Below are 26642 nucleotides of genomic sequence, written 5' to 3'. Positions count from 1 at the left end.
ACAGAGGCTTGCATTGTACAGCAAGAGGCACCGCTACTCATCAACTACTGTTTCTTGAGTTACATGGCTTAGCCTTGATGTGTATTACTATAGCGCATTCTGGAGTCTATGGCAGCAAGCCTTTCAGCCTGAGATGACAGACTTGGGCAGCATGGCTCATGCAAGTGCACTAGAAATAGCTGTGTAGACAGCGCTTTTAAACTGCAGCTCAGGTTGGAGTTTTGGCTCTGATGCCTACAGAGAGAGGTGGGCTGGGAGGCTTGCTCTTGTGGGCTCCATAATGCTATGTAGACATTCTCCAAGTTGTCCAAATGAACCAAAAAAACTCTGCAAAATTACTCTCAGCAACCTGCCACGGGATAAATCCTAAGCAATGCTCTCAGGTGGGCTGCTGATCTTGGGAATGGGTGGGTGCGACACAGAGCTCCCTAGCAAAGAGTCCTCTGTTCTTTGCCAGCAACTCCCACCTCGGACCCAGGAGTGTTGTGGGATATTTATCCATAAAGAGTAGCATGTAAGGCAGTGATCCACAACTTTTCGTGGCTGCTGGGTACCCGGGGGCGGGGCCGCTCACATGCTGAGTTTCCAGGGGTGGGACCGCTCATGCACCGGGCATCCGGGGGTGGGGCTGCTCACATGCCGGGCATCCGGGGGTGGGACTGCTCACGCGCCGGGTGTCCGGAGGTGGGGCTGCTCACGTGGGACGAGGTTTACCGGGACTGCTGACAAAGGGCTTTGATGTCGGCAGGAGAGCGTCCAGACTAGCGCGCTGAGCGGACAAACAGCTGATCAGCTGTTTGTCGGCTCAGCGCGGCAGCCATGTAAATGTAAATGAAGCCGCGATCATTTAAATCGCGGCTTCATTTACCTTTGCCAAAACAACAAATCTACATGGCTCCGTCGACGGAGCCATGTAGTTTAGGCATACTCTTAGATAGGAGCTAGTGATAAGGGTTCTTGGCATTATCTGATTGGGCTTTGTATTGTAACCATTTGTTTCCACCATTCTCTCTTGTTTCTTCTTTGGTGTATTCAGTGCTCACAGGTGCTGTGTGATTTTATACAAGAGCTGGTTTAAATTAAAACTGGTGAACTGGGTATTCCGCAGTTTGGGGGCAGAGGATCTGGGATTTCTTTGAGTAGCAAGTGAGAGGGGCTGGATGCCACAGTAGAACAACTCACAGGGATTCAGGGTTGAGGTCCTTCTATTAGCCAGGTGGCACAGAGAAGTCAGATATACAAGAGTACATTCTGAAACCTGTGGGTTTATCCTCATGCCCTGGGATCTGAAAAATACATGTATAGTAATTCGTCATTTAACACTATAGATATGTTTCAAAAAATGATCGTGTTAAGTGAAAACATGTTATGTGGGGTCAATTTTCCCATTGAAAATAACGGAAAAGGTGGGGGTTGCGTTTCAAGCGGCGGTGTCTGTTGGGACCGGGACATACAGTTGGAGGAGAAAGGGGACTGGGTTACAGCAGGGAGGGGAGGTGTTTGGCTCTGGGGAAGGGAAGGGGAGGAGAGGGGAGGGGGATTGGGTTGGGAGTATGCCCCTGTGATGGGTCTGCCGGGACCCGCACTGCGTCCAGTGAGTGGGGGTCACCAGGGAATGGCACAGCGAGCAGCGAACCTTCCGCTGTTTTGCAGGGAGGCGGGGGAAGCCCCGCGCAGCTGCCGGCAACGAGCTGGCTGGGGAAACCCAGCCACCGGCCTGCAAGCAGGGACAGAGGAAAGGGGGCAAGGCGTTCGGTGAGGGGGCGGCAGCGGGGAACGGCACGGCGAGCCGCGAACCCTCCGCTGCTTTGCAGGGAGGCAGGAGAAGCCCTGTGCACCCACCAGCAATGGGCTGGCTGGGGAAATCATGTTATTCCAGGGATGATCGTGTAATTCAAAAAACGTTCCCTAAAAAAAAATCACGCTATCGCGAAAACGTGTTAAGCGTGCACGTGTTAAATGAGGAATTACTGTATCATGATAAACAGTCTGAGAACACATATGAACTTTTATTTATTCTCATTTTCTGGGGTTATTTAATTCAACCTAACCTGTTGTGAAATCCTGGATCCACTGAAATCAATAGGAGTTTTGCCATTGACTTCAGTGGAGCCAGGATTTCACCCTTGGAGTCCACAGTTGACTGATGTGACAACAGGGTGAAACCTACTTATAGAAAACTAGAACGTAGTGAAGCTATTTACACTGAAGTAGAATTCAAGTCCTAATTTGTTACAGTTCATTGCAATTAGAAAATTGGAATTCCAGTTATAATGAAACTCATTTTTGGCCTTGTCTATATAAGAAAGTTGTACTGATTTAATTAGATCAGTTTGGAATCCAATTTAGTTAAATAGGCATGATTCCCTTCTGCGAACCTTCTTATTCTGAGACCACAAGGGGTTGCACTGATTTAACTAAATTGGATTCTAAACTGATTCAGTCAAATCGGTGCAAATTACTTGTGTAGACAATGTCTTAGACTAAAATTGTTCTGTTGAAAAGATTATTAGAAGAGGGTCCAACTGTTGCGCTGTACTGAAGTATAGAACAGCAACTGAAATAGCAATAATATGTTACATTTTGAAAGCACGTTATTTCCACAAACACCATGGCAAGCCAGTAAGAAAGTGTTATCTTCATTTTACAGACAGGTTAACATGGCACAGGGAGATGAAGTGATGTATCTAAAAGCTACACACTAGATCGGGGCAGGCAAGATCTGTTCCATGGCCTAGATCTGGCCTGCCAAGCCTCCAGATCTGGCCTCTGAGCCGCGCCACCGAGACTTTCATGCACAGAGCAGCCAGATGCATTAGAGCAGCCTCACACCGCTTTAAGCAGCTGACTGCTCCCTGTGGCTCTCTTCTCCATGCGCCTGGGGGAGGAGTAGGCTTTGTGTGCTGTCCTCTGAGCAAAATCTCTTGGCTCCACTGGTCTCTGGCCTAAGTAAGTTCCTCGTAGCCACAGCCTGCCTCTGGCACTTCACTCCTACTTATTCCTGCCCCAGGCCACCGCCTCCTCCTGCCCCAAATTATCACCCAAACCCTCTTCACCCCCCTCCCTCAGGTCACAACTTACTCCCAGGCCTTGCACCCCCTCTTATACTCATCCCCCAGGCCAGAATCCTCTCCTGTATCCATTCCCCCTCCCGGATCCTGCACTCCAAGCTCCTGTCCCATATCACAACCACCTCCTTCACTCAACTCCCTCAGATCCCACACCATCTCCTGCATCCCAGTCCCCTGCCATGAGCTCCCTTCAGCACTCAACCTTAGTCCCAGCCCTCGTACTTCCTGTAGAAATGTGCGGCCCTTGACCACTAACCAAAATCTTGGAGTGGCCCCCCATCAATAATTATTGCCCACCCCTGCACTCAATCTTTAGACCATGGTACCTTCAATGTTTCAGATAATTTTATAGATAGCTCTCACATTGTACCAGTGAAAATGAAATAACTTCTTGTTCTTTAAAGGGACAATGCCTTCATCTCTTCATATACTACCTCCTTCCAGTGCACACAGATGTAGCATTATGCCCAATCATGCAAGAAAATATATGAGTGAATGTCAAAATAATATTTTGGGGCCAATTATAACTTCATTCTTATGTTTCAAGATACTCAGTAATATAATCATACTGTTTTTTGAATATTATGTTCTGAAATGTTGTTAGCACAAAGCACAGCGTCAGAGATATAGAACATAATGAAGGGAAATTATAAGGGAGTATGGACAATTGCAAAGGCTGTCTAACTCCATTTGTTTTCCGTGTGGGGGGGCCCCAGCAGTAAAGGACAGGAATGCTAGCCTGGTGATGGGACTTATTTTGAAGACATACTCTATGTCAGGGCTGGGCAAAATACGGCCCAAGGTCCAGATCCGGCCCGCCAAGCCACCGGGTCCGGCCCACGGATCACCCTGCTGGGACCCTCAGGCATGTAGCTGTTGGGTTTTAAAGTGCAATCCCTGTGTTTCTCTGCTCTGCAGGGAGAGGATAAGCTTTGTGTTGTCTCCGCCCCCAACCCAATCCTTAGCTCCTATTGGCCAGAAAGAACAGGACAATAAGAACGGACTCCAGCCAATCTCTCAGCTCTCAGCTCCTCTTCAGGAGCAGTGCAAGCCTCTCCCCCAGCCAGGAGCTGAGAGCCATGTGGAGGGAGCAGCCTGCAGTTTCAAGCGTTCTGGGGCTGCAGCAGGCAGAGAGCCCAATCTGCCTTGGAGATGCTGCAGGGCTTAGGTAAGCGCCTCCCAGCCAGACCCTTCCTCTGGCATCCCTGCCCCTCCCACATCCCAGTTCCCTCCCTCCGGTCACATTCAAGCCCTCTGCACCTCCTGCCCCATGTCACAACTCCCTCCCAGACCTTGCACCCCGTCCTACCCCAGGCCAGAATCCTCTCCTGTACCCAAACACCCTCCCAGATCTTGCACCCCATTTTTCTGCCTCAGGTCACAACCCCCTCCTTCACCCATACACCCTCTCAGATAGCACACCCTCTCCTGCACCCCAGTCCCTTACCCCATGTGTCCTTCTGCACCCAGCCTCCATTTTAGACCCCACAACCCCTCCACAGAAAAGTGTGGCCCTTGATCACTTTCCAAAATCTTGGCATGGTCTCCCACCAAAAATTATTGCCCACCCTTGAACTATGTTCATGTGCTGCTGATAGCTACTTTATTACTTTACCTAAGGCCGCATGAAAAACAGGGAATCCTAGCACACCAGCTACCCACCTATGGTCAAGTTTTTGTAGGCATTATTATTTTTATTTGTGTAGCCTTTGTGCCAGTCATTTACACTGCAGTGAATTTGACCTCTAAGGCCTGATTCTGGTCTCACTTGCATGAGCGCATATCAGGAGTTGCTCCACTTAGGGTCTGTTTACGCTATAGAGACACAGCAAATATATCCAAAGAGGGGGTTTTCCTAACTATCTGAGATGGAATTCTTCTGTCAGCCTTGTTGCATTCATAGTGAGGTTAGCCAGATCTAACTAAATTGCACGGGGTGTGAAGTTTTTTAGTCCTAAGCAATGTAGGTAGGTTGAGCAAAAATGTCAGTGCAGACCAGGCCTGAGATTAATGGAGTTGCACCACAGTATAAATGTGAATGAACAATTATCTATCTCTTTCAATAGTCTCTAAGCCTCAAGATTTGCAAAAGCACCGGCTTCCCTTATAAGATATGCTAATTTAACTGAGATAATCAGTTTTCCATGGAAATAGCCCTGCTACTCACATTTTACTGTTGTATTTTCCAGCAGATGGAACATTAATGAGAACATATCTTGAAAAGTTTCAATGGGCACCAAGTCCCATGGGAACATGCCAAGACTACACAAAGCATACATTTCTAGCAAGTGTTCATCGCCTTCATTATCACCTCATTGGCTGTTCTAGCCAGGTCAAGTCTAATCCTCAACACTAGTGTCAGATTGGAGAGCTATTAAAGTCAGTAGGAGCTGGGTCACCCTTTCCAAAGTGCTAGTGTTAATCACCATTAGCTAGAGTACATGCAGCTCTGTCAGTCAGAACCTTACTCCTTATATTTAGCTTTTGTCCTTAAAGGAGAGAGAGTCAATTAGTATTGAGAGACAAAAGATAAAATACAGGACTTGCCCAAATTCACAGTGATTTTGTTATGGTTCAGTGGAACTGATTTTTACCATTTGCCTCTAGCAGTACTGCATTTTACAAGTTTAATTATTTTGCCCAATAATTTCTATATAAAGTAATAAAGAATATGTGGTTTGGGGTAGGAACTATAATTTCTTTAAATGCATAGATAACACAGAGCACCCAATGCTTCTGGGCACTTTTGTAATAATATCAGTAGTAATATTAACAGGAATAAAAGTGGCTGCTGGTTGCACCAGATGTGACTGTGTATTTGCTAGGAGCGTCATTCTCCATTGCTGATTCCATGATATGCATCCCTGGGTGCTTACATACTGGAAGATGTACAGCAGAAACCATACCTGCCATCTTGCCTGCTGATCGTGTATCCAAAAAGAGGATTGTTGACAAAGCTGATGTTCACTCCAACGAGAGGGGTTCCATCTGATGTGATCACCTGACCTCGAATCACACACGCATGGCTGCACGAAGGAAAGAAATAATAGGAAATGGTGAATCACATCAAAGACGGAAATGGTCCCCAACGTAACCTTCATACAGGGATACTAAATACACTTGAACATCTTTAATTGGCTACCCTGGGAAAAAGGGTATGTCAGATTAAAGAATTTGCTGGGTCAGGGAGGGCACTGCGAAGTCTGGGCATGAGGGGGATGGAGGTGGAGCATTATGGGAGAGGCGGGGAAAAGCCTTAGCAGCAGCATGTCACTACACCGCCATTCCCCTAGCTGGGAGGAAGGAGGAGTGACAGCATGCAGAGCTGCTTCCTCCTCCCCTTACCAGGGTCTGTACCATGGGTGTTCCCAGATTAGGGACACCTGAAGTACAGAGGTTCCGGTATACCATATGCATTAGAATACAGAACACGAATCATGTCCCCAGATGGCGGCACAAGGCTTTTGCTGACTTGAGTGTTGTCCACGAGCATCCAAGGGCAGAATCTGGTTTCACCTTTTTTCTACTCTTGTAATATTTAACCACTGGCAAATACACTGTCCTCTGCTATTTTCTCCTATAGGGCACATGATATCCTGACACAGCTATAACCCCCTCAGGTTCATAGTATCTTGAAAGTATTGGCCTGATTAAGGACAAAACATGTTTTAGAACAGAGGCAGATGGGAATGTACCAAATACTGCCAGGGCAGGTTTAGGGCATAATGATCAAAGAGATGCACTTGCCTTGATGAGTTAGATCTTCCATACTTCATAAAAAAGTGTAAGTTATTGCTTGGAGAAACTGTGATGACAATTTTGCCAGGATTAGACAGATGGCTTCCCTATAGAATGTTTCAGCAATTGACAGAACCACAAGTAGATTATAGTTACAAAATTTTGCTTTGTACTTCTAAGACACTTTTCACCCCAGGATCTCAGAATGCTTAAAGGTCACTCAGCAAATCTGTGGCAGGGCCAAGGACAGAATACACAGGTCTCTATTTTAAAGTCCCTATTCAAAGCCCTAGATTGTACAGCTTGCCAACGAGCTTCCAAAAAAGACTATTGTTGGTTGTCTGATCTCAGTGTCTATTTCTAGGTACCTATTTTCCTGAGGGATAATAACAAATTGTGGAACCTTGGTGTATCAAATAAGGATTTCACTGGGCATTTATTCCATGATATAGAAAGCAAGCTTTTTAGTTGTCATGCCGTCCAGGTATAGCAGAACTATCCATTGATTTAAGCAGGGATTTTCATGTATATGTTGATGGCAGAGTACGGCTCAAAACATGGCATTCAGATACTCGGAAACAAAAGCTTCTGACTTTTTCAATTCTAGTAGCTAGTCACTTGATTCCTATATTCCCTGGGATCAGTCCCAGAAAAAAAAAGATGTATTTTCCTTGGATTTTTATTTCCCTTATATTAGTTTTACTCTGGTGTTTTTCCACAGAATAAGCCCTGATTCTGACAGATGGGGAAGGAGAAGCAGTCCCGTCACAAAAACAATAATTTATGTATTCCACAGCACCTTCCATCCAAGGACTGCATTAACTACCCTGCTTTGCAACATCCCAGGATATTGTCCATTTGACAGGCGGGGAAATTCACTCTACTGTAACCCCACTGAAGTCTACAGAACACTATGAAAAACTACTTGACTCAAAGTACCAATGTTTATGGACAGCTAGGGGCAGTACCCATAACTTCCATTTTGAGGAAGTTTACTCACAAGATCATTCTTCTCTGGTAAGAGCTGAAGTAGAGTCTGTAATGGTCAACAGGTCCTGGGGCCTTCTGATCAGCCTTACCTTTTGTGGAAAGATAAGCATCACAGTGTACTCCTGTTCTGAAGACCAAGAAATTCTAGCTATTGGGAACAATGGACTTGGCACACTGAATTAGCATTACATATTTATACTGATGCCAGAGGAATTACCAATGGCTGCTAGCTCATGCTAAAGTGGTTGAGCTGCAATACAAATAGAGCACATTTTCATGAGACAATGGTGGTGGTTTCCTATTTTCTTCCATTGCCTCCCCACAAACTACAAACAAAGAAAAGACACCAAATGATGTGGATGCCTTCACTGACGCACTAGACAAAAGATAACTATGATGGTTATTCTCCCAGGGTCTAAGCAGATGACAGCTCGTGAGAAAAGTTGTAGCCAATACACTGGATTAGATCGTCAGCTGGAATAATAGAGAGCTTTGCCCCAGCTGAGGATCTGGCCCATAGCCTTCATGATATCATGGGCACTTAGGCCTGTAGGGATAAATAACAGCCACACTGTTACAGGCCAATACAAATACGCAAAAGAATTCACCCTAAAGGGACAACTTGAACAAACACGTCTGCACTTCTAGCTATCAGCGAGCGATACGCCTCCCTCTCTCCACAACTCTCCAAGTTGCATTGTTCAGCTTCTTTGCTTCATATTTATGGGTATGTCTACACTACCACCCTAGTTTGAACGAGGTGTACCGGTAGTTCGGAATAGGAAGCCTAATCCGAACTACCTAGTTCGTGCCGCGTGTAGCCGTGGGCACGGAGTCCGAACTAGCGGACATTTAAAAATGGCGGCGCCCGGCAATATGCAAATGAAGCCCAGGAAATTCAAATCCCGGGCTTCATTTGCAACTCCGGTTGCCTACATTAACCACCCTAGTTCGAATTAGGGTGGTAGTGTAGACATACCCTATTTGCTTACTGATTTGGACTAAGCTAGCCCATCTTCAGAAACAAGTAACTTTCAGGACAGCCTACCTACCCCCCCCAAAAAAAAATCCTCTTGAGGATTATAATAACTCTTTTATTTGCACTCTGTAAAGAATACTCAGAAGGCAGTCCTTCTCAAATCACAGTCATAAAATGAAGCTGGGGCAACATGTACAAATATCTGAACTTAATTAACCCTAGCGGGGTTGAGGGGAGGCAGATGGGAAAGAAACTGACTCCCAGACCCTGCCTGATCAGATCTTCAAATCTTCTACTTACCCAGTTGATAAAATTTGCCCCATTTGGGAAAACCAATTAATGATGTGCTTTGTAAGCAACTGGCCTCGTCAGTGTCATTATGTCCTTTCTGGAGGCAAGATCGACTACCCACAATGCACCTAGCCCCCTAGGAACCTGGTTGATGCTAATTTAGTCACCATTTCCTTCAGAAGACCTTGGTCTAAATGCAATTACACTGCAAACATGTTAAGTGGTACTGCAAAGACTCTCAGCCCTGCTCGGAAGGTCTACCAATATATTTACATAAAATTATTTCGCATGTTAATAGAGAAGATTTATTCCATCAGTCTAGTTTTGCCAGCACCAAATATATTTTCTGCAGTTGAGCTAAACTGAATGCCTCTTTGCTGTAGACTTGTCTTTCCATTGAATTGTTAACAGATTTCATATACTGCCTGAACTATTTTTTTTCAGATTGTGTTTACATGTTGCTATACAGATCCCTTGTTTTACAATAACCAGTTTTCCAGTCTGTTTTTTTAATTAGCCTTTCCCAGCCCCTCTGGTCTTTTATTTTCCTATAGAGGTTTCCTTATAATTAGGGAACACTAAATCATTGTTGAATTACTACCATGTGGCTTGCTAGATGGTGAGTCTGAGACACAGCAATTTTAGACCACTGCTTTGTGAAGTAATTTGTAACCACTAGAAGATTAAGTTACTGTCCACTTGTCCCCCTGGGTATGATCTAGGGCATAGTGTCATCAAAGGTTGAGACACATTCATTTTTCCCTTCCACAGCTATAGAGAAATTACAATTTTCTTTAGAAATGCCTGTATTTACATGGTGGAAAAAAAATCCAAGTACGCCAACAGTTATAAAATACTAGAAATTAAAAAAAAAATGCCAACTAGGTAATCTAATCCATCTTCATGCCAGGAAAGATTATTCCCTACAGGAAGTTTCCTAGCTCTTTGTCTGGTTTAACATTAAACCTCCTAGGCAATTATTATTCATAGAATCATAGAATTGGAAGGAACCTCAAGAGGCCATCGAGACCAGTCCCCTGCCCTCATGGCAGGACCAGGTACCATCTCTAGATCATCCCTGACAGGTGTCTGTCTGACCTGCTCTTAAGTATCTCCAGTGATGGAGATTCCACAACCTCCCTAGGCAATTTATTCCAGTGCTTAACCACTCTGACAGGTAGGAATTTTTTCCTAATGTCTAACCTAAATCTCTCTTGCTGCAGTTTAAGCCCATTGCTTCTTGTCCTATCATCATAAGCCAAGGAGAACAATTTTTCTCCCTCCTCCTTGTAATACCTTATTAGATACTTAAAAACCGCTATCATGTCCCCTCTCCGTCTTCTCTTTTCTACACTAAACAAGTCCAATTCTTTCAGTCTTCCCTCATAGCTCATGTTCTTTAGACCTTTAATCATTTTTGTTGCTCTTCTCTGGACCTTCTCCAATTTCTCCACATCTTTCTTGAAATGTGGTGCCCAGAACTGGACACAATACTCCAATTGAGGCCTGGCCAGCCCAGAGTAGAGCAGAAGAATGACTTCTTGTGTCTTTCTCACAATGCTCCTGTTAATGCATCCTAGAATCATGTTTGCTTTTTTTGCAACAGTGTCACACTGTTGATTCATGTTTAGCTTGTCGTCCACTATGACCCCTAAAACTCTTTCAGCAGTACTCCTTCCTAGACAGTTGCTTCCCATTCTGTATGTGTGAAATAATTATTAATAATTATTTGTTTAGTGCTGGGAATATGGTTGGCATTGTGCAGTAGACAACTTTTTCCATAGTTTTGTAGAAATGGATGAAAATACTCTCACTGACTTTAAACAAGCATTGGATTAAGCTCATTGATTTCATAGTTAGGAATTATTTTCTGGTATACATGCTAATTTTTCCTTTACTTAGTGTTAACGCATAACTCCATAGCTCCTTTTTTCTTGGAAGCTGAAAAGCTTGAAATACATTGGGATGATTAGCATGATCTCCCCACCCTGGTAGCTAATGCAGTAAATATTTTTAATCTCTACTCAGGAGTCCCAACATCTCTATAAATGTTAATTTTCTGTAAGTTACTTCCAAATAGTTTGACATCTTTTTGGTATCATGCTGCCCACAGCTGAACATTCTGGGGCGTCACCAGTGCTGCATGGAGTGACTGGAGAGGAAGGAGGTTTCTGCTGTTCAGCCCTCATGTCGAACTTGGGAGATTTAGGTTCTATTTCTGGTCCTGCCAGAGTCTTCCAGTGTGACCTTGACAAATCACATAGTCTTTCTGTGCCACACCTGTAAAATGGGGAAAATAGCACTGCTCTACCTCAGTGGGGCACAGTGAAGATAAATTATGGTCTATTGTCTTACACATAGGTGCTTATACTGCTGTGGGAGTGTGGTACTGCTTTGTGATGTATGCAGATACATTCGTGATGAGTGGCAGAATAAAACCCTGCCAATAAAGCACATCATTACATGCTATTGGCCTTTGCCTCATTTACAGCACAGGATACAGTATAGGTTGGACCACCCTGGTCTGGCACCCTTTGGACTTGACTGGTACCTAATGAGGGATTTTGCCAGACCATAGGAGGTCATTTCTGGCCCCATTGCTTCCGGCCCCACTCCTGGGCCAGCGCTGGCTCTCCCTGCCTTTGGCTCAGCTGGGCTCCCTTGCTGCTGGCCTCCCTGCTGGTTCCTCTCTGCCATTGGCCCCACTCCTCTTCCAGCCCCATCAGGCTCCCGACCCAGTGGGCTCAGTTTCTGCTCCCACCAAGAGCTTGCTGCCCTGCTGGAGCCCACTGGCACTCTGGCCACCCTGCCACTGGTCCAGGTAGATTCCTGCAGCAGGGCTCCTGGCCACTGGCCTCACTGCAGCCAACTGACCTGGGCTCCTGGTCCACCACTGGGACTCTCTGGTGCAGGAACAATTACTGGGCTAATCTAGTGCAATTTCTGGACCCTTGCTTCCCAGCTATGAGGAAGAAGACTCCTTGCACTCTCTTCCTGCACAGGGCCATCAACAATCTGGTTCTTCCTGTTTAGTTTGGCAGCCTGGAAAGCCGACAGCTGACAACTACTGAACAAACCTGTGGATGTCACTTGAATCATGAAGTTTGGCAAGAAAACAGAAATGAAGCATTCTTGAAATGTTAAACAAGAAAGACTTTTTTAAAGAGGAAAATTAAAATTAAAAAGTAGCCATCCAGAAAGGCTCCCATGCAGCTATGTATAACACCTGCAAGTTCCTGAAAGAGTTTGGCATATGTCTGGCAGCTGGGATTCAAAACAAATTAATTAGGCTAGGCAGAGAACCTTGCCAATAAATGGAACACCAGAATGCCAGTGTCAGGCTAAGGAGGACCTAGACATGTTGACATCTGACCAACTGTGCATTCAGGGATTTGCTGACATGGCATTGACAGACAGAACCTGCGACAGCTTCCACAGCTCCACTTCCTGAGGAGCTGATGGAGTGGGAGACACAGGAGAAAAGGAATGCCAGGCAAAAAAGCAAAAACAATGCAACTGAGAAAGAGAAGTCAAATCTTGGCTGTCTGCAGGAACTAAACTCCCATCAGCTCTTTTTCTTAACGTATGCATCTAAGCTAGATGCATGGCTCCATCACTTGAGCATCAGGAAAAGTGTGATGTCTTTTATGGGGTGGGTTTTTTAATTGTTAATATTTTTCCTATTGTCTATATTTAATTGTCTCTATTTTTTTGGAATGAGTGAAAAATGTAGAGCATTTTTGCAAAATATTAACAATCTAAAATAATGCAGGCAATTAATCAAAATGTTATATTCCAAGCCCATTACTCAAACTAGATAAGGAAAACTGGAGAAAAAACAATAGAATTGGCATAATTTTAGGAATACAGATAATGAAGTTGCATCTGAGGTATCTCGATAAGGCTCTTACTTATCAAGGTGTACAATAACAGCCTTAGATTTACAGTGGGTTTTTATACCAAACTCATCACCATGGTATCTGAGAATCTCTCTACTGCCTCTTTTATAGAATCAGCAATGCAGGGCTGGAAGGGATGGTGAGAGGTAATGTAGTCAGGTGCCTCGTGCTGAGGCAGGACCAAATAAACTTAACTCCTCACAGGTATTTGTCCATCCCATTCTTAGAAACCTCCGATGATGGGAATTCCACAATCTCCCATTGAAACCTATTCTGGAACTTAGCAACAATTGCATTGAAAGGTGCTTATAAATTGTTTGTTTATAAATTATGGTGGTTTAATAATTAGTTCCAGTATCTTTCCAGGTGTCAAAGTTAAGGTGACTGGTTTATAATTTTCCAGGTCCTTTTTAATTCCCTCTTTTAATTCCCTCTTTTAAATGGAACATATGTGCCATTCATCAGACCTCTGAGATCTCACCTGTCTTCCAGGATTTCTCCTGGATAATCACTACCAGTTCTGAGATTGCTTCAGATAGTTCCTGAAGTACTCTAGGATGAATATCATCAGGCTCTGCTAACTTGAATACATCTAACTTATCTAAATATTCCTTACCTTGTTCTTTCCCTGTTTTGGCTTGTGTTCCTTCCCATTGCTAATACTGTAGTAACTATCTAGTCACAATGAGTCTTATGATCTTTTATGTCTCTTGCTAGGTGTAGTTCATTTTGCTTTGCATGTGCTCTACATGATTATGCTTTTCTTTTATACTCATCCATAGCAATTTATCCATGTTTCCCCTTTCTGTATGATCCTTTGTGTAGCCACAATGGCCAGTTACTAGTCTTCCCATCTTGTCTTTGTATTGGGATAATTTGCTGTTGGACCTTTGATGTTGTCTCTTTGGCTACGTCTAGACTGGCAAGATTTAGTGCAAATACTCTAAATGCAAGAGTTTTTGCATTAGAGTATTTGAGCAAGAGAGCATCTATACTGGCATGTGCCTTTGCGCAAAAGATTTGCTTTTGGGCAAAAGCATCCGTGCCAGAGGCACTCTCTTGCACAAGAAAGCTCTGATGGCCATTTTAACCATCGGGCTTTCTTGCACAAGAAATTGATGTTACCTGTCCACATTGGCCTCTTGCGCAAGAATACTTGCGCAAGAGGACTTATTTATCCCTGAGCAGGAGCATCAGAGTATTTGCGCAAGAAGCACTGATTTCATACAGTAGAACGTCAGTGTTCTTGCGCAAATACTCACAGCCAGTGTAGACAGGCGGCAAGATTTTGCGCAAAAGCAGCGACTTTTGAACTAAATCTTGCCAATGTAGACACAGCCTTTGAGTAGATGCCAGTTCTTCTGAACTCCTTTTGTACTTACCTCCAGTGTGTGCATTTAGTTCCCCGCTAGTTTGTCAAGCAATCCCTGTGTTATGTATTTCTGCCATCACTATGCTCAATGCAGACTTACACTGTAGTTTATAGGAGCTATTATTAGACATTCTCAGTGGACAATGATCTTCTTCAATACCCTGGCCACCATTTTGCTGGCAATATTGCCAGTAAGCTATTCATATCTGAATTTCCCCAAAATTACAAAGGCACCTTTGATATATGCCAGTTTAGTAGCAAAATAACATTATGTGAGTAAACAGTTGTACATTTCCCACTTGTAAAAAACCCACGGTGACATAATCACCTCACTTAGACTCCTTTGATGTCAGGAACTATTTTGAAAATTGCCCTTATTTCTTATAGAACTCCTCTTAGATTTGGTCCTATTTCACAAACCCAGGCTCTCTCTCTTACTTCTGGAAGCACCTACTCCTCTCTGATCCACCAGTTTGGCCACTGTTGGAAAGAGAAGCTTCTGTTTCTCTCCTGCCATCTATACCATCTCTCTGCCTCACCAACTCACCATTTACAGGGAAAAATGACTTTTCAGATGAAATCAGTAATAGGAGGAGCAGCTGAGGCAGCAAGACACAGGAAGGGTGTTCCAAAACAAGAAATTAAGAGAAGACTGTAGTACTAGCAGTGATTTGTGTAGTAATAATAATAATAATTAGGTCCTACTATATTACTGAAGCTTGAAAAAGTACTTTAGAATACAGTTAGAAAGTGCTGTACAAAATAAAGTTATGTTACAGTATGATATAAGGGTTACATGGAATTCTTTCTTCCCATAACAACAAAGATTTAAAAGCTGATTCTCCTCCCATTGAAACTAGTGTATCTCTAAGAGGAGTTGCTCCTGATTTACTGGTAAACTTGTATAAGTGGAAAGTTGATCAGAGCTTTAGGTTCTTAACCTTTTAGAGGGTTTCAGTAGCTCTTTTGCACAAGCTATTTTTGCATATAATCATGCATTAGGTTAATTTCATACCCCACAAAAATGTGCTTCTAGAAGCTATTATTTCTATGAGAGGTAACGACTTTATAGTGCACTAACTCTCAGAAATGAATGATACGCTTATTCTTATGCCAGGTCTCATGAGGCTCAAGAAATCAAACTGTGGAGGAATTTGCTTACCTGATCTCACAGATATTATAATTAGCATTATTAATAGTTATTTAGCAAGCTTTTAGAAAGCTCAGACAATGTGCTTAATTCACAAGACACAAAATAAAGGCTTTCCCTGTCCACCATCTGTACAAGACAGACACAGTGATAGAAGGACTAAATGGAACACACAGATTGAAGAACACATTGTTTAAACATTATTGATGCAATTATCTCACTTCTCGGAGGCACTGCGGAAAAGATTATTAAACTATCTATAGCTCTTTGCTAGCTTGATACAAACTGTGAGTTTCAGAAATTATGAAGAGAATAGTTCAAGAAAATATATTGGTTTTTTAGGGGGTAAGGTTTTGATTTTATAGCTAATAATTTATTTAGGAAGTTTTAGCAGGTTTACAAATAATTGCCATGTATATATCACAAACAAAATGATAACCACTACAACTTTTAGTTCACAGAAACATTATGGAGCCAGATAATAAGCAAATCTTTTTATTTAGGAGGTTATTCCCATAATACCCTTGTAAATAAAGCCTCTTTAAACGATCCAGAAGGTGTTGTTTCGGGCAAGTTTATTAAATGGAGTAGAACTACTGACTCCATTCATATTTATCAAACCAGGCACACCTATTAAATAGTAATATTAAAAGAGATTTTTTTAACATGGAGATTTTTGCAGCCAAATGTACATTGAGGATGGAATTAATGGTACTCAGTATTTAGTTGTCCTCTAATATTTTTTGGATATGTAATTGATACATTAATTTTTCCATGACAATAAGCTCCCATAATTTCCTCGAACTATTACATTAGTTTTAGACTATTTTTCTTTCCTCATTGAAGGGTAGTAGTTTACCAGCTACAGTACTAGCAGTATGATGAAAGAAATGTACAAAAGGATTGGAACTGCCTCCCTGATTGCATCTCCATTGGTCTTTCTAATATTGGTATATTCTGGCAGTAGCTTCTTACATAGAATAAAAATCACAATGAGATTAAATGACACCACACACCACATTTTCAAGTAAAAAAGAAGGGTGAAGGGCATATACATTTATTGTTTGCCATACAGGAAAGAGAGTTTTTTATAAGTACACTATCTTTGCTTAAGAGGAATATTATCAAAGTAAAAGGAGCTATTTTGGTCCCTCTGACCTCTTCTTTGCTCTTTTCAGTTTCAGAGTACATGATCTTTAGTTCTTAAGGAGTCCATTTAGGCAGAAAGCAACCAAAGCAAAACAAGGCTTTGAGAAAGCAATAGAAGAAGGTGACAATGAGATGATGTAAAAACCTCTTGTGGTTTTTATTTGTTTGTTTAAAACATAAAAATGTCTTCTCAATCTCAAAGCTAGAGCTAGGAAATGATCATTATGATGAATAATATGTAATATGACCTTTACTAAACACACTAAGGCTATGTCTAGACACTGGTTCTATTTTGGGACACTGGAAGTGTCTAGTCTTTAAACGCACCCGTTTTTTTTAAATATATTTTGAAATAACGGCTGCACTATTCTGGTATCCCTATAACCCTCGTTCCACAAGGGTTAAGAGACTTGTCAGAATAGTGCTTTATTTTGAAATTACCTTGAAATAAGCTATGCAATTTGCATAGCTCAAAGTGTGTGGCTTATTTTGAGGTAAGGGTGCAATGTAGACACACCCTAATAGATCTATAGCAAGATTTATTCAAACCTATGAATGATAATAATATAGTTCAAGTAGATAAGGTATTCTTCTTCAAACCCTGTCCTAAATTGTACAATAGAGTTGTTGTGCCTGTTAAAAGTTTCTGTGTTTCACCCCAGAAGTGGATGTATTTCATAGTCCTTTTGGAGCCAAGCTAAAGCTATGGGCTGGATCAGCTGACGTGAGGGAGATCATTAGCAGAATCTCACAATCCTCTATATAGCATCCATCTCTGGTTAAACTTACCTCAGTAGAAGCCAGGTAGAGAATGCATCACTGCATCATCATTATGTTGTGTGTCCATGTCAAGCTCTTCCAGAGGCAAAGCAGACTAAATGCAATACTTCACATTAAAGCCAAAACCACAGAAAGCAGTGTGGAGTTGCCATGACTAACTAAGACTGTAATCTTCAGGACTGCACTGATCACTTTAGTTTCAGGCTCCTGTGTCAGGTTTTATCCTGACTGCTATAAAAATGGATTTTTTACCACAAGGTAACTAACCCATGTAAGCTATTCCATAGTGAAAACACAGTGAAGGCAAAGCCAGTTACCTCAGAATAAAACTAAAGTGTCTTGTTTTCACTGTGGTTTTTCCTCAGAATAGCTGTCCTGTATTAAGTACCCTCCTTCCCCAAAATACACATTTTGTCATAGGAAAGGAAAGGTCTACATGTTTTTTCGGGGCAGCTGTCTGCAATCTGACACAGGGAGACATGGAAAAAGTAAACAAATCCCTCCTCTCAAGGGTACTATGAAAGCGCTATGTAGATCTTCATTTTAAATCCCTTAGAACTGAACTGAAAGGGTATTAACCACAAGCTTTGGACAGTATTATCTCCTCCAACCTTTCCGTGATCTCTCACTAGGATCAGCTGATCGGCTGTGGTGCTAGATAATGGATGAGATATGATTTGATTGTTCAAAGTAAAACAAAAACAAACAAACCCAAAATCATACATACTTACAATATATTATAAAATACCAAACTGTTGCATTTATAAAGTACTGTACCTTGTATCTCAAGAACTCAGAATGCTTTTATAATAATTTCCTAACATGTCCTCAAACACTCCTCTAGAGTAGGTACATATTGTTTTCCTTATAGTATAGATGGAGAAACGTAGGCATAGAGAAGTGACATGATTAGCTCTCAGTTACACCAGGAATCAGTAGCAGGGTTGGAAAGAGAACCAAGAAATCTGATTTCCAGTGGGAATTTTAAACCATTAAACCTTCCTTACCTGTGTACTGGCTCTAGAAGTGAAGGAGGGAAAAGACTCTTTGTAGCTAGTGCCAGAGGCCAATTGTCATAAGGGCACTCACACAACACTGAGCTCTACTCTATAGCTCTTTTCTTTGTTTCCAGTTGCCCATATAATTATAGTGGGTTCACGGAAAGTTAATTATACTGATAGCACCGTATCATGGCTTCACATGATAGCTGTAGCATAAACCATCAGGGGGTCAAACACAGATACTCTTTCAAAACACCATGCATTCTTTTTAAAACACACTCTAGAAAAAAGTCAGTTCTCTGCCTGGCTGCCAGAGGTAGCTTAGTCCTATGCTGACAATTGACATAAAAGACTCCGCGGGCCATGAATTTAGACTACTGTCTGACGCTGTCCCTCAAGAGAGAACAAGGGTATCAGGTGTCCCACTTGAAAGTCAACAACCTGACATCAGTGCATCTTGTGCAGCTGCTTATGGTGACGGACAACTAAGAACGGCTTAAAGATACAAAGCAAACAGCAAGGGTAAGTGGTTTTGAAATCAATACAAGAATGATCAAGTGGCAGAAGAGTACTTGTTATCTGTTCATCAAAATGATGCAAAAAGACATTCTGCGCATTCAGAATTTAATTTAGCTACTTGCCTTATCATCATAAACACTCATTTCAATATGGACAGTGTTTTTTAAATCCAGACAGGAATACTATATAATTGCTGGTATTTTGCAGGAGACACAGTCTTTACCTTTATCTATCAGCGTCATTTATCACTATATTTTTTTCTCTCCCCCTTTTGTGGTGATGAGGTGGCTTGTCAGCTCGGCTTGTTCTTAAAAAGCTAGAGTGTAATTCAATAATAAATTCACTCATAGGCTAGCTGTCATGAGATATTCATTTATTTGTACTCCATTAGATGATCTGTGCTGCTGTTCTTTCTAAAAGGTAGCTATGCTGCATCTCTATAAAGCCCCAGGGATATACTGTATATATTCCATCATATATTTCATTCTGCTGCCACTTCCACACAGGCCATGTAGGAAATGCAAACGTACTGTGTTGATATGGTCCCACCAGGGATGGTAAACACCTCCCTTCTAACAACAGCATTACATACAAACTCAAGCAATAAATAGACAGTGAGGGCTAAATTGTGGCTGCTGCATTAGAGGGAGGGCAGGCACAATGGCTGGTGGCCTCCACGGAGGACAAAGGAAGGCAGACAGAATGATTTCTTCCGAGTGCTGAAGAACATAAGAACAGCCATACTGGGTCGTCCATCTAGCCCAGTATCCTGTCTGCTGACATGGCCAATACCAATACCCCAGAGGGAGAGAACACAACAGGGAATCTTCAAGTGATCCCTCTCCCATCACTCATTCCCAGCCTCTGACAGAGGCTAGGGACACCATTCCTACACATCCTGGCTAATAGCCATTGATGAACCTAACCTCCATGAATTTATCTAGCTCTTTCTTGAACCCTGTTAAAGTCCTGGTCTTCACAACCTCCTCTAGCAAGGAGTTCCATAGGTTGACTGTGCACTGCATGAATAAAAACTTCCTTTTGTTTGTTTTAAACCTGCTACCTATTAATTTCATTTGGTGACCCCTAGTTCTTATGTTATGGGAACAAGTAAATAACTTTACCTTATTCATTTTTTCCACACCAGTCATAATTTTCTAGACCTCTATCATATCCCCCCTTAGTCTCCTCTTTTCTAAGATGAAAAGTCCCAGTCTTTTTAATCTCTTCATATGAGACCTGTTGCAAACCGCTAATCATTTTTGTTGCCCGTCTCTTAACCTTTTCCAATACCAATATCTCTTTTTTGAGAGGAGACGACCACATCTGTAAGATGGGGGCATACCATGGTTTTATATAGTGGCAATAAAATATTCTCTATCCCTTTTTAATGATTCCCAACATTTTGTTAGCTTCTTTGACTGCTGTTGCACATTGAGTGGATGTTTTCAGAGAACTATCCACAATGACTCCAAGATCTCTCTATGGGCATGTCTAAACTACATCCCTCTTTTGGAAGAGGGATGTAAATTAGACAGATCGAAATTGCACATGAAGCCAGGATTTGAATTTCCCCAGCTTTATTTGCATAATTGCGTCCATGCATTCTTTTGAGAAAGGGTATTTCAAAAGTGAAACAACTGTCTAGATGCTCCTCATTTTTGGGGTACAGGATCTTTCGAAAATGTTTTTTTTCAATAGAACCATGTCTAGACAGTGGTTTCATTTTTGAAATACCCTTTTTCAAAAGAACGCGCAGCCGCCATTATGCAAATGAAGCACGAGAAATTCAAATCCCAGCTTCATTTGCAATTTTGATCTAATTTACATCCCTCTTTCGAAAGAAGGATGTAGTTTAGACATGCCCTATGTGTCTGACAATTTTATTATTTACAATTGCTTCAACTAAGGTGCCCTGTATTGACATTAGACTTACTGGTCTCTAATTGCCAGGATCACGTCTAGAGCCCTTTTAAAATATTGGCATCACATTAGTTATCTTCCAGGTCATTAGGTACTGAAAGTGATTTAACAGTTCACATACAACAGTTAACTCACAACAGTTAACACATAACAGTTAATAGTTCCACGATTTCATATTTGAGTTCTTTCAGAACTCTTGGGTTGAATGCCATCCGGTCTCAGTGACTTGTTACTGTTAAATTTATCAATTTGTTCCAAAACCTCCTCTAATGACACCTCAATTGGGACAATTCCTTAGATTTGTCACCTAAAAAGAATGGCTCAGATTTGGGAATCTCCCTAACATCCTCAGCTGTGAAGACCAAAGCAAAGAATTCATTTAGTTTTTCTGCAATGACTTTATTGTCTTTGAGTGCTCCTTTGGCATCTTGATCATCCAGAGGCCCTACTGGTTGTTTAGCAAGCTTTATGCTTCTGATGTACTTAAAAACATTTTGCTATCACTTTTTGAGTTTTTGGCTAGCTATTCTTCAAACTCCTTTTTGGCTTTTTAAAAAAATATTTTTACACTTAATTTGATAGAGTTTATGTTCCTTTCTATTTTCCTCACTAGGATTTGACTCCCACTATTTAAATGATGCCTTTTTATCTCTCACTGTTTCTTTTACTTTGTTGTTAAGCCACGGTGGTACTTTTTCGGTTCTCTTACTTTTTTTTAAATTTGGGGTATACATTTAAGTTAGGGCTCTATTATAGTGTCTGAAGTTTCCATGCAGCTTGTAGGGATTTTACTTTTGTCACTGTACCTTTTAATTTCTTTTTAACTAACCTCCTCATTTTTGTGTAGTTCCCCTTTCTGAAATTAAATGCCACAGTGTTGGGCTGCTGAAGTGTTTTTCCCACCACAGGGATGTTAAATTCTATTACATGATGGTCACTATTTCCAAGCGGTCTATATATATTTAACCCTTGGACCAGATCCTGTGCTCCACTTAGGACTAAGTTAAGAATAGCCTTTTACACACAGGGCCACTCCCCCATCAGCATGACCTGTTCTGTCCTTCCGATATATTTTGTAACCTGGTATGACTGAGTCCCATTGATTGTCTTCATTCCACCAAGTTTCTGTGATGCCTATTATATTAATATTCTCCTTTAAATTGAGGCACTCTAGTTCACCCATCTTATTATTTAGACTTTAGCTTTTGTGTATAAGCACTTCAAAAATGTGTCACTGTTTATTCGTCTGCCATTTCCTGATGTGTTAGATTGTTTTTCATTTGACTGTTTCATATCTGATCTTACCCATATTTTAAAAATCATCTTCTATCCTCTCCTCTTCATTAGAACATAGGGAATCTCTATTAATAGACCCTCCCCTAAGAGATGTCTCGGTCTGATCCATGTGCTCCTCCGCACCTATCAGCTTTCCCCCAGCCCTTGGTTTAAAAACTGCTCTACAGCCTTTTTAATGTTAAGTGCCAGCAATCTGGTTCCATTTTGGTTTAGGTGAAGCTCATTCTTCCTCTTTAGGTTTCCCCTTTCCCAAAAGCTTCCCCAGTTCCTAATAAATCAAAACCCCTCCTCCCTATACCATGTCTCTTCCACACATTGAGACTCTGAAGCTCTGCCTGCTTACCTGGCCCTACGTGTGGAACTGGAAGCATTTCAGAGAATACTACCACAGAGGTAATAGATTTCAATCTCTTTCCTAGCAGCCTAAATTTGGCCTCTAGAACCTCTCTCCTACTCTTTCCTATATAATTGGTACCTACATGTACCATGACCACCAGCTCCTCTCCAGCACTACACATAAGTCTACTTAGATGTGTTGAGAGATCCTCAACCTTCGCACCGGGCAGGCAGGTCCCCATACGGTTCTCCTGCTCATTGCAAACCCAACTGTCTATATTTCTAATTATCAAATCCCCCATTACTCACACTAGCCTTTTCCTAATGACTGAAGTTCCCTCCGCCGGAGAGGTATCCTCAGTGCGAGAGGATACCACAACATCATCTGGAAGAAGGGTCCCAACTATGGGATTGTTTCCCTCTGCTCCAGTTGAATGTTCTTCCCTGAGCCTTTCAACCTCCTTAACAGCACAGGGGCTGTAGGTGGGACAGTTCTACAGTGTCCCAGAAAGCCTCATCTACATACCTCTCTGCCTCTCTTAGCGCCTCCAATTCAGCCGCCCTGGCCTCCAAAGCCTCTGAGGGCCAGGAGTTCCTTGCACTGAATTTACACATACACCACCTGTCCATCAGGCAGGTAATCATACATACTACATTGGGTGCAATAAATAGGATAGCCCCCATTCTGCTGCTGGAGTTCTGCCTGCATTCTTTCCTACAGATAATTAGATTTATAGGGTTTTTATTTAAATGAGGCAGTTTTAATTTTAGTTTAGTTTAAAAGTTTTAAAGAATGCCAAGTATATCTAGCCCTCTTCCAACTCCCCCTCTAAACTCCCTCATGAAACTCCATGTTAGCTGCTCCTGTTCACTAAGCTCCCTGGGGGTATGTCTACACTACCCCGCTAGTTCGAACTAGCGGGGTAATGTAGGCATACCGCACTTGCAAATGAAGCCCGGGATTTGAATTTCCCGGGCTTCATTTGCATAAGACAGGCGCCGCCATTTTTAAATCCCGGCTAGTTCGAACCCCGTGCCGCGTGGCTATACGCGGCACGGAGTAGCTAGTTCAGATTAGGCTTCCTAATCCTCGTGGAATGAGGAGTACAGATAGTTCGGATTAGGAAGCCTAATCCGAACTAGCTACTCCGTGCCGCGTGTAGCCGCGTGGCACGGGGTTCGAACTAGCCGGGATTTAAAAATGGCGGCGCCCGGCTTATGCAAATGAAGCCCGGGAAATTCAAATCCCGGGCTTCATTTGCAAGTGCGGTATGCCTACATTACCCCGCTAGTTCGAACTAGCGGGGTAGTGTAGACATACCCTGGTTGCTTACTAGCAGGCTTTATATACCCCTGGCTCTCCCTTCCTGATAGCCCTGCCCCCGGATTAAGGCTTGAGCAATAAACAGCTCAGTGTCACAGTGTCCCTGATACATTGCTGGGCATGGGCACTGGTTTGGAACTTGGTCAGAAGAAAAAGTACCCTTCTATTGAGCCACTAACACCATTATCTGCAGCACATCTGCATTTTCCTTAGAGAGCTCCTAGGCTAAGACCAAGGCTGTTTCCCTTGTGAGATGTGATGTCATAGCTGGAGGTGGCTTGTCTGCAGGTCATATTTTTTGAGACTCACCCAGTGTTGATATTTAAAGAATAACAAAATGTTATAAATAACTGATGTAATTGAAAATCTCTTCATGCTGACAGTAGATTAAACAGGAAGTCAAATGTTTTAGTTCCAAAGTTAGAAATGAAAAAAAAAGTTATGAACCTGTGTCATTTAAATAGAGTCCTGCAAATCCATGGATATCTTCTTTATGGCCAGAGGTATTCACATCTGTGGATGTGAATATCCCCGCCTCATTTTTGTGGATATGGATGTGGACACAAATATTTTATCTAGAACTCTGAAAATGTGCAGTTATCCATTTTATATCCACAGATAATTTTTGCGGCTATGGATGTGAATGAGAATACAACATTTTGTATCTCTGCAGAGCTCTACCTATTAATTTAAATCTTTGCATTCCCTGTTCTAGCAAAGGAAGAGCTTTATATGGCAGGGATTCATGAAACCTTACCCTTCTGGGTGGCAGATGTCTCTTTTGAGCTCAGATCTTTCAATAGTACGGTATTTACATATTTGAAGGTGAAATCCACTCCTAAACATAGAGCCGGCATAAAGCCTATGAACCATTTAAGCCCTGTTTTTAAGGGCTTAAGTGGCACTCAAGCAGTAACACAGATCTTGTGCTGAGTCCCTGAGTGAATTTCATCATATCAGTAAGCTATTGAGAAGCTTCACCACTATATGAATGAGCAACATGTGTAATTCCTTGAATATCTGCTTGTTACTGAAAGCAGAGTAGGCTCTTAAAGAACAGAAACAAATTGCATTGTAATATATGGATGGTATAAGCCAACAGTTCTTCAGCTGTCAGTGGAAAAGCTCATTAAACATGGACAGGATGTGGGGTCTACATATAACAAATTTTTCTGTCCTTAAAAATATTGTTATACGTGATATGACATCAGATTCCTCTATAATAAGGCTTGTGATTGACAGCTCAGCCTTGAGAAATGCTACCCCAAAATATCATCTTGAAAATGAAATTACTGGTATAATTTAGTCCGTGTTCTGGTACATACTTTTTACTTCAATAACTAAGAATCCTGGTATCAGACAGTTGAGAATCAGCTAAGGTACAGTCTGCACTGCTTAGTATATCCAACTACAAAATTTACAGTCTTGTGAAGACTGACAATGATAACATTGTTTGCTACATAATGATTGCTTGGCTTTACTCCAAAGCACTGTAGTTAGCCTTCTCGGGCTCTGCAGAAACTTGGCAAAGAGTCAAATCATGGACATCAGTATATCAAGCAGATTCACTGAAACTGATGTACTTCTATGAGGCTCACGTCTGAGGTCAGCTTCCAGAACCACTGTAGATGGTGAGTCACAGAGGGTAGCATGCATTGGGTACCAAGGGCAATATCCTTCTGTCACCTGATCCACAGAATAGTCTTGGATCAGTTTGAACAGGGCCTCTGGTGGCTGTGGAATTGCAAGTACTGAATTGGCCCTAGGAGCAAGCCAAGTTAGATGTTTATAATTCCAATGCATTTCCATGGCACGTCTACTTTTTGTGGGAAAGCTGAACATAAGGGATAATTAATGAGACTGAATTTAAACTCTGACACTACCAAGTTTGATCAGAAATGTCTGGAACTCTTCCAGTGGCTTGCAGAACATAGTGAATTATCAAGAGTTCAGCAATGTACTTAAGCAACTGCATTACTGTAAGCATGAATGCCTTATGACTTCAACAGATCTATTTCTGTGCTCAAAGTAAGGCTTTCACTTTGCTGATTTGGAGCATGAACTGCTGAAGTGATTCTTGCCATTCCCTACTTCTGGTGATGATGATGAATATCTTAGCATTAAAAACCTCCAACCTCTGTTCTGCTTTAATAGTTACATCAGAAATATGTGGCCTTCATTGCACAGTAGGACCTTTTTGAGCTCTTTGGAGTCCTTTAATAGTCATATGTAGCCTGAGGCTGTAGTGCTAGTTACAACTCCTCCTCTCTGTAACTGAGATGGGGAGAGATATTGACTCTGTCACAACTTGAGATTGCTCCTTTTTAAGGCACTGTTGCAGAGTAGTTTTGGAAAGCTACGTTCATTTGAACAAGGGAGGCCAACCCATGGACCAAACTGGATTCATGGAAATTGCTCACTGGATGCTTTGTGAAAAAAAGCAACTTGGGCCATTTGCACAGGAAGGAAGAGTCTAATTCTCTGGCTTCCACTTGCTCTGCCGCAGCAGTGCCCTGCAAGGAATCTTAAGTGACCTTGATGCTAGAAAGCACATTCTGAATGGGGAAACCGTGTTCACCCAATATGGGACATGGGCATGTAATCTAAATAGAACATGCTTCTGAATTAATTCTGAGGGCAACTGTGTGCTGTCTCACGAAAACCACAGGAGGATTCTGACCTTTGGGATGCACCCTGGGATAAACGTAAGATAAGAGATAAAAAGGGCTGAGAGATGGACATAGACCCAATAAGGAAAATTAATTCAACTACTCTACAAAGATTAGTGGAGCTGATGGAGTCTTGCCATTAAAGGAAAGAGCAT

General features: G+C 42.1%; 1 protein-coding gene across 7 annotated transcripts in view; it reads right to left on the bottom strand.

Annotated features, from left to right (window-relative positions):
• TENM4 (teneurin transmembrane protein 4) overlaps positions 1 to 26642 on the bottom strand; it is an 870263-nt gene that overhangs the window by 97978 nt on the left and 745643 nt on the right. For all 7 annotated transcript variants that reach the window (XM_075919469.2, XM_075919465.2, XM_075919468.2 and 4 more), the window contains one exon: positions 5978 to 6097. In XM_075919469.2, coding sequence (XP_075775584.1) covers positions 5978 to 6097 — 120 coding nt within the window. The remainder of the gene's footprint in view (positions 1 to 5977; positions 6098 to 26642) is intronic.

Source organism: Pelodiscus sinensis, chromosome 1 (genome assembly GCF_052426305.1).
Source record: "Pelodiscus sinensis isolate ZL-2025 chromosome 1, ASM5242630v1, whole genome shotgun sequence".
NCBI lineage: Eukaryota > Metazoa > Chordata > Testudines > Trionychidae > Pelodiscus > Pelodiscus sinensis.
The sequence above is the reverse complement of the archived record's forward strand: the minus strand, read 5'-3'. Positions and strand labels throughout refer to the sequence as shown.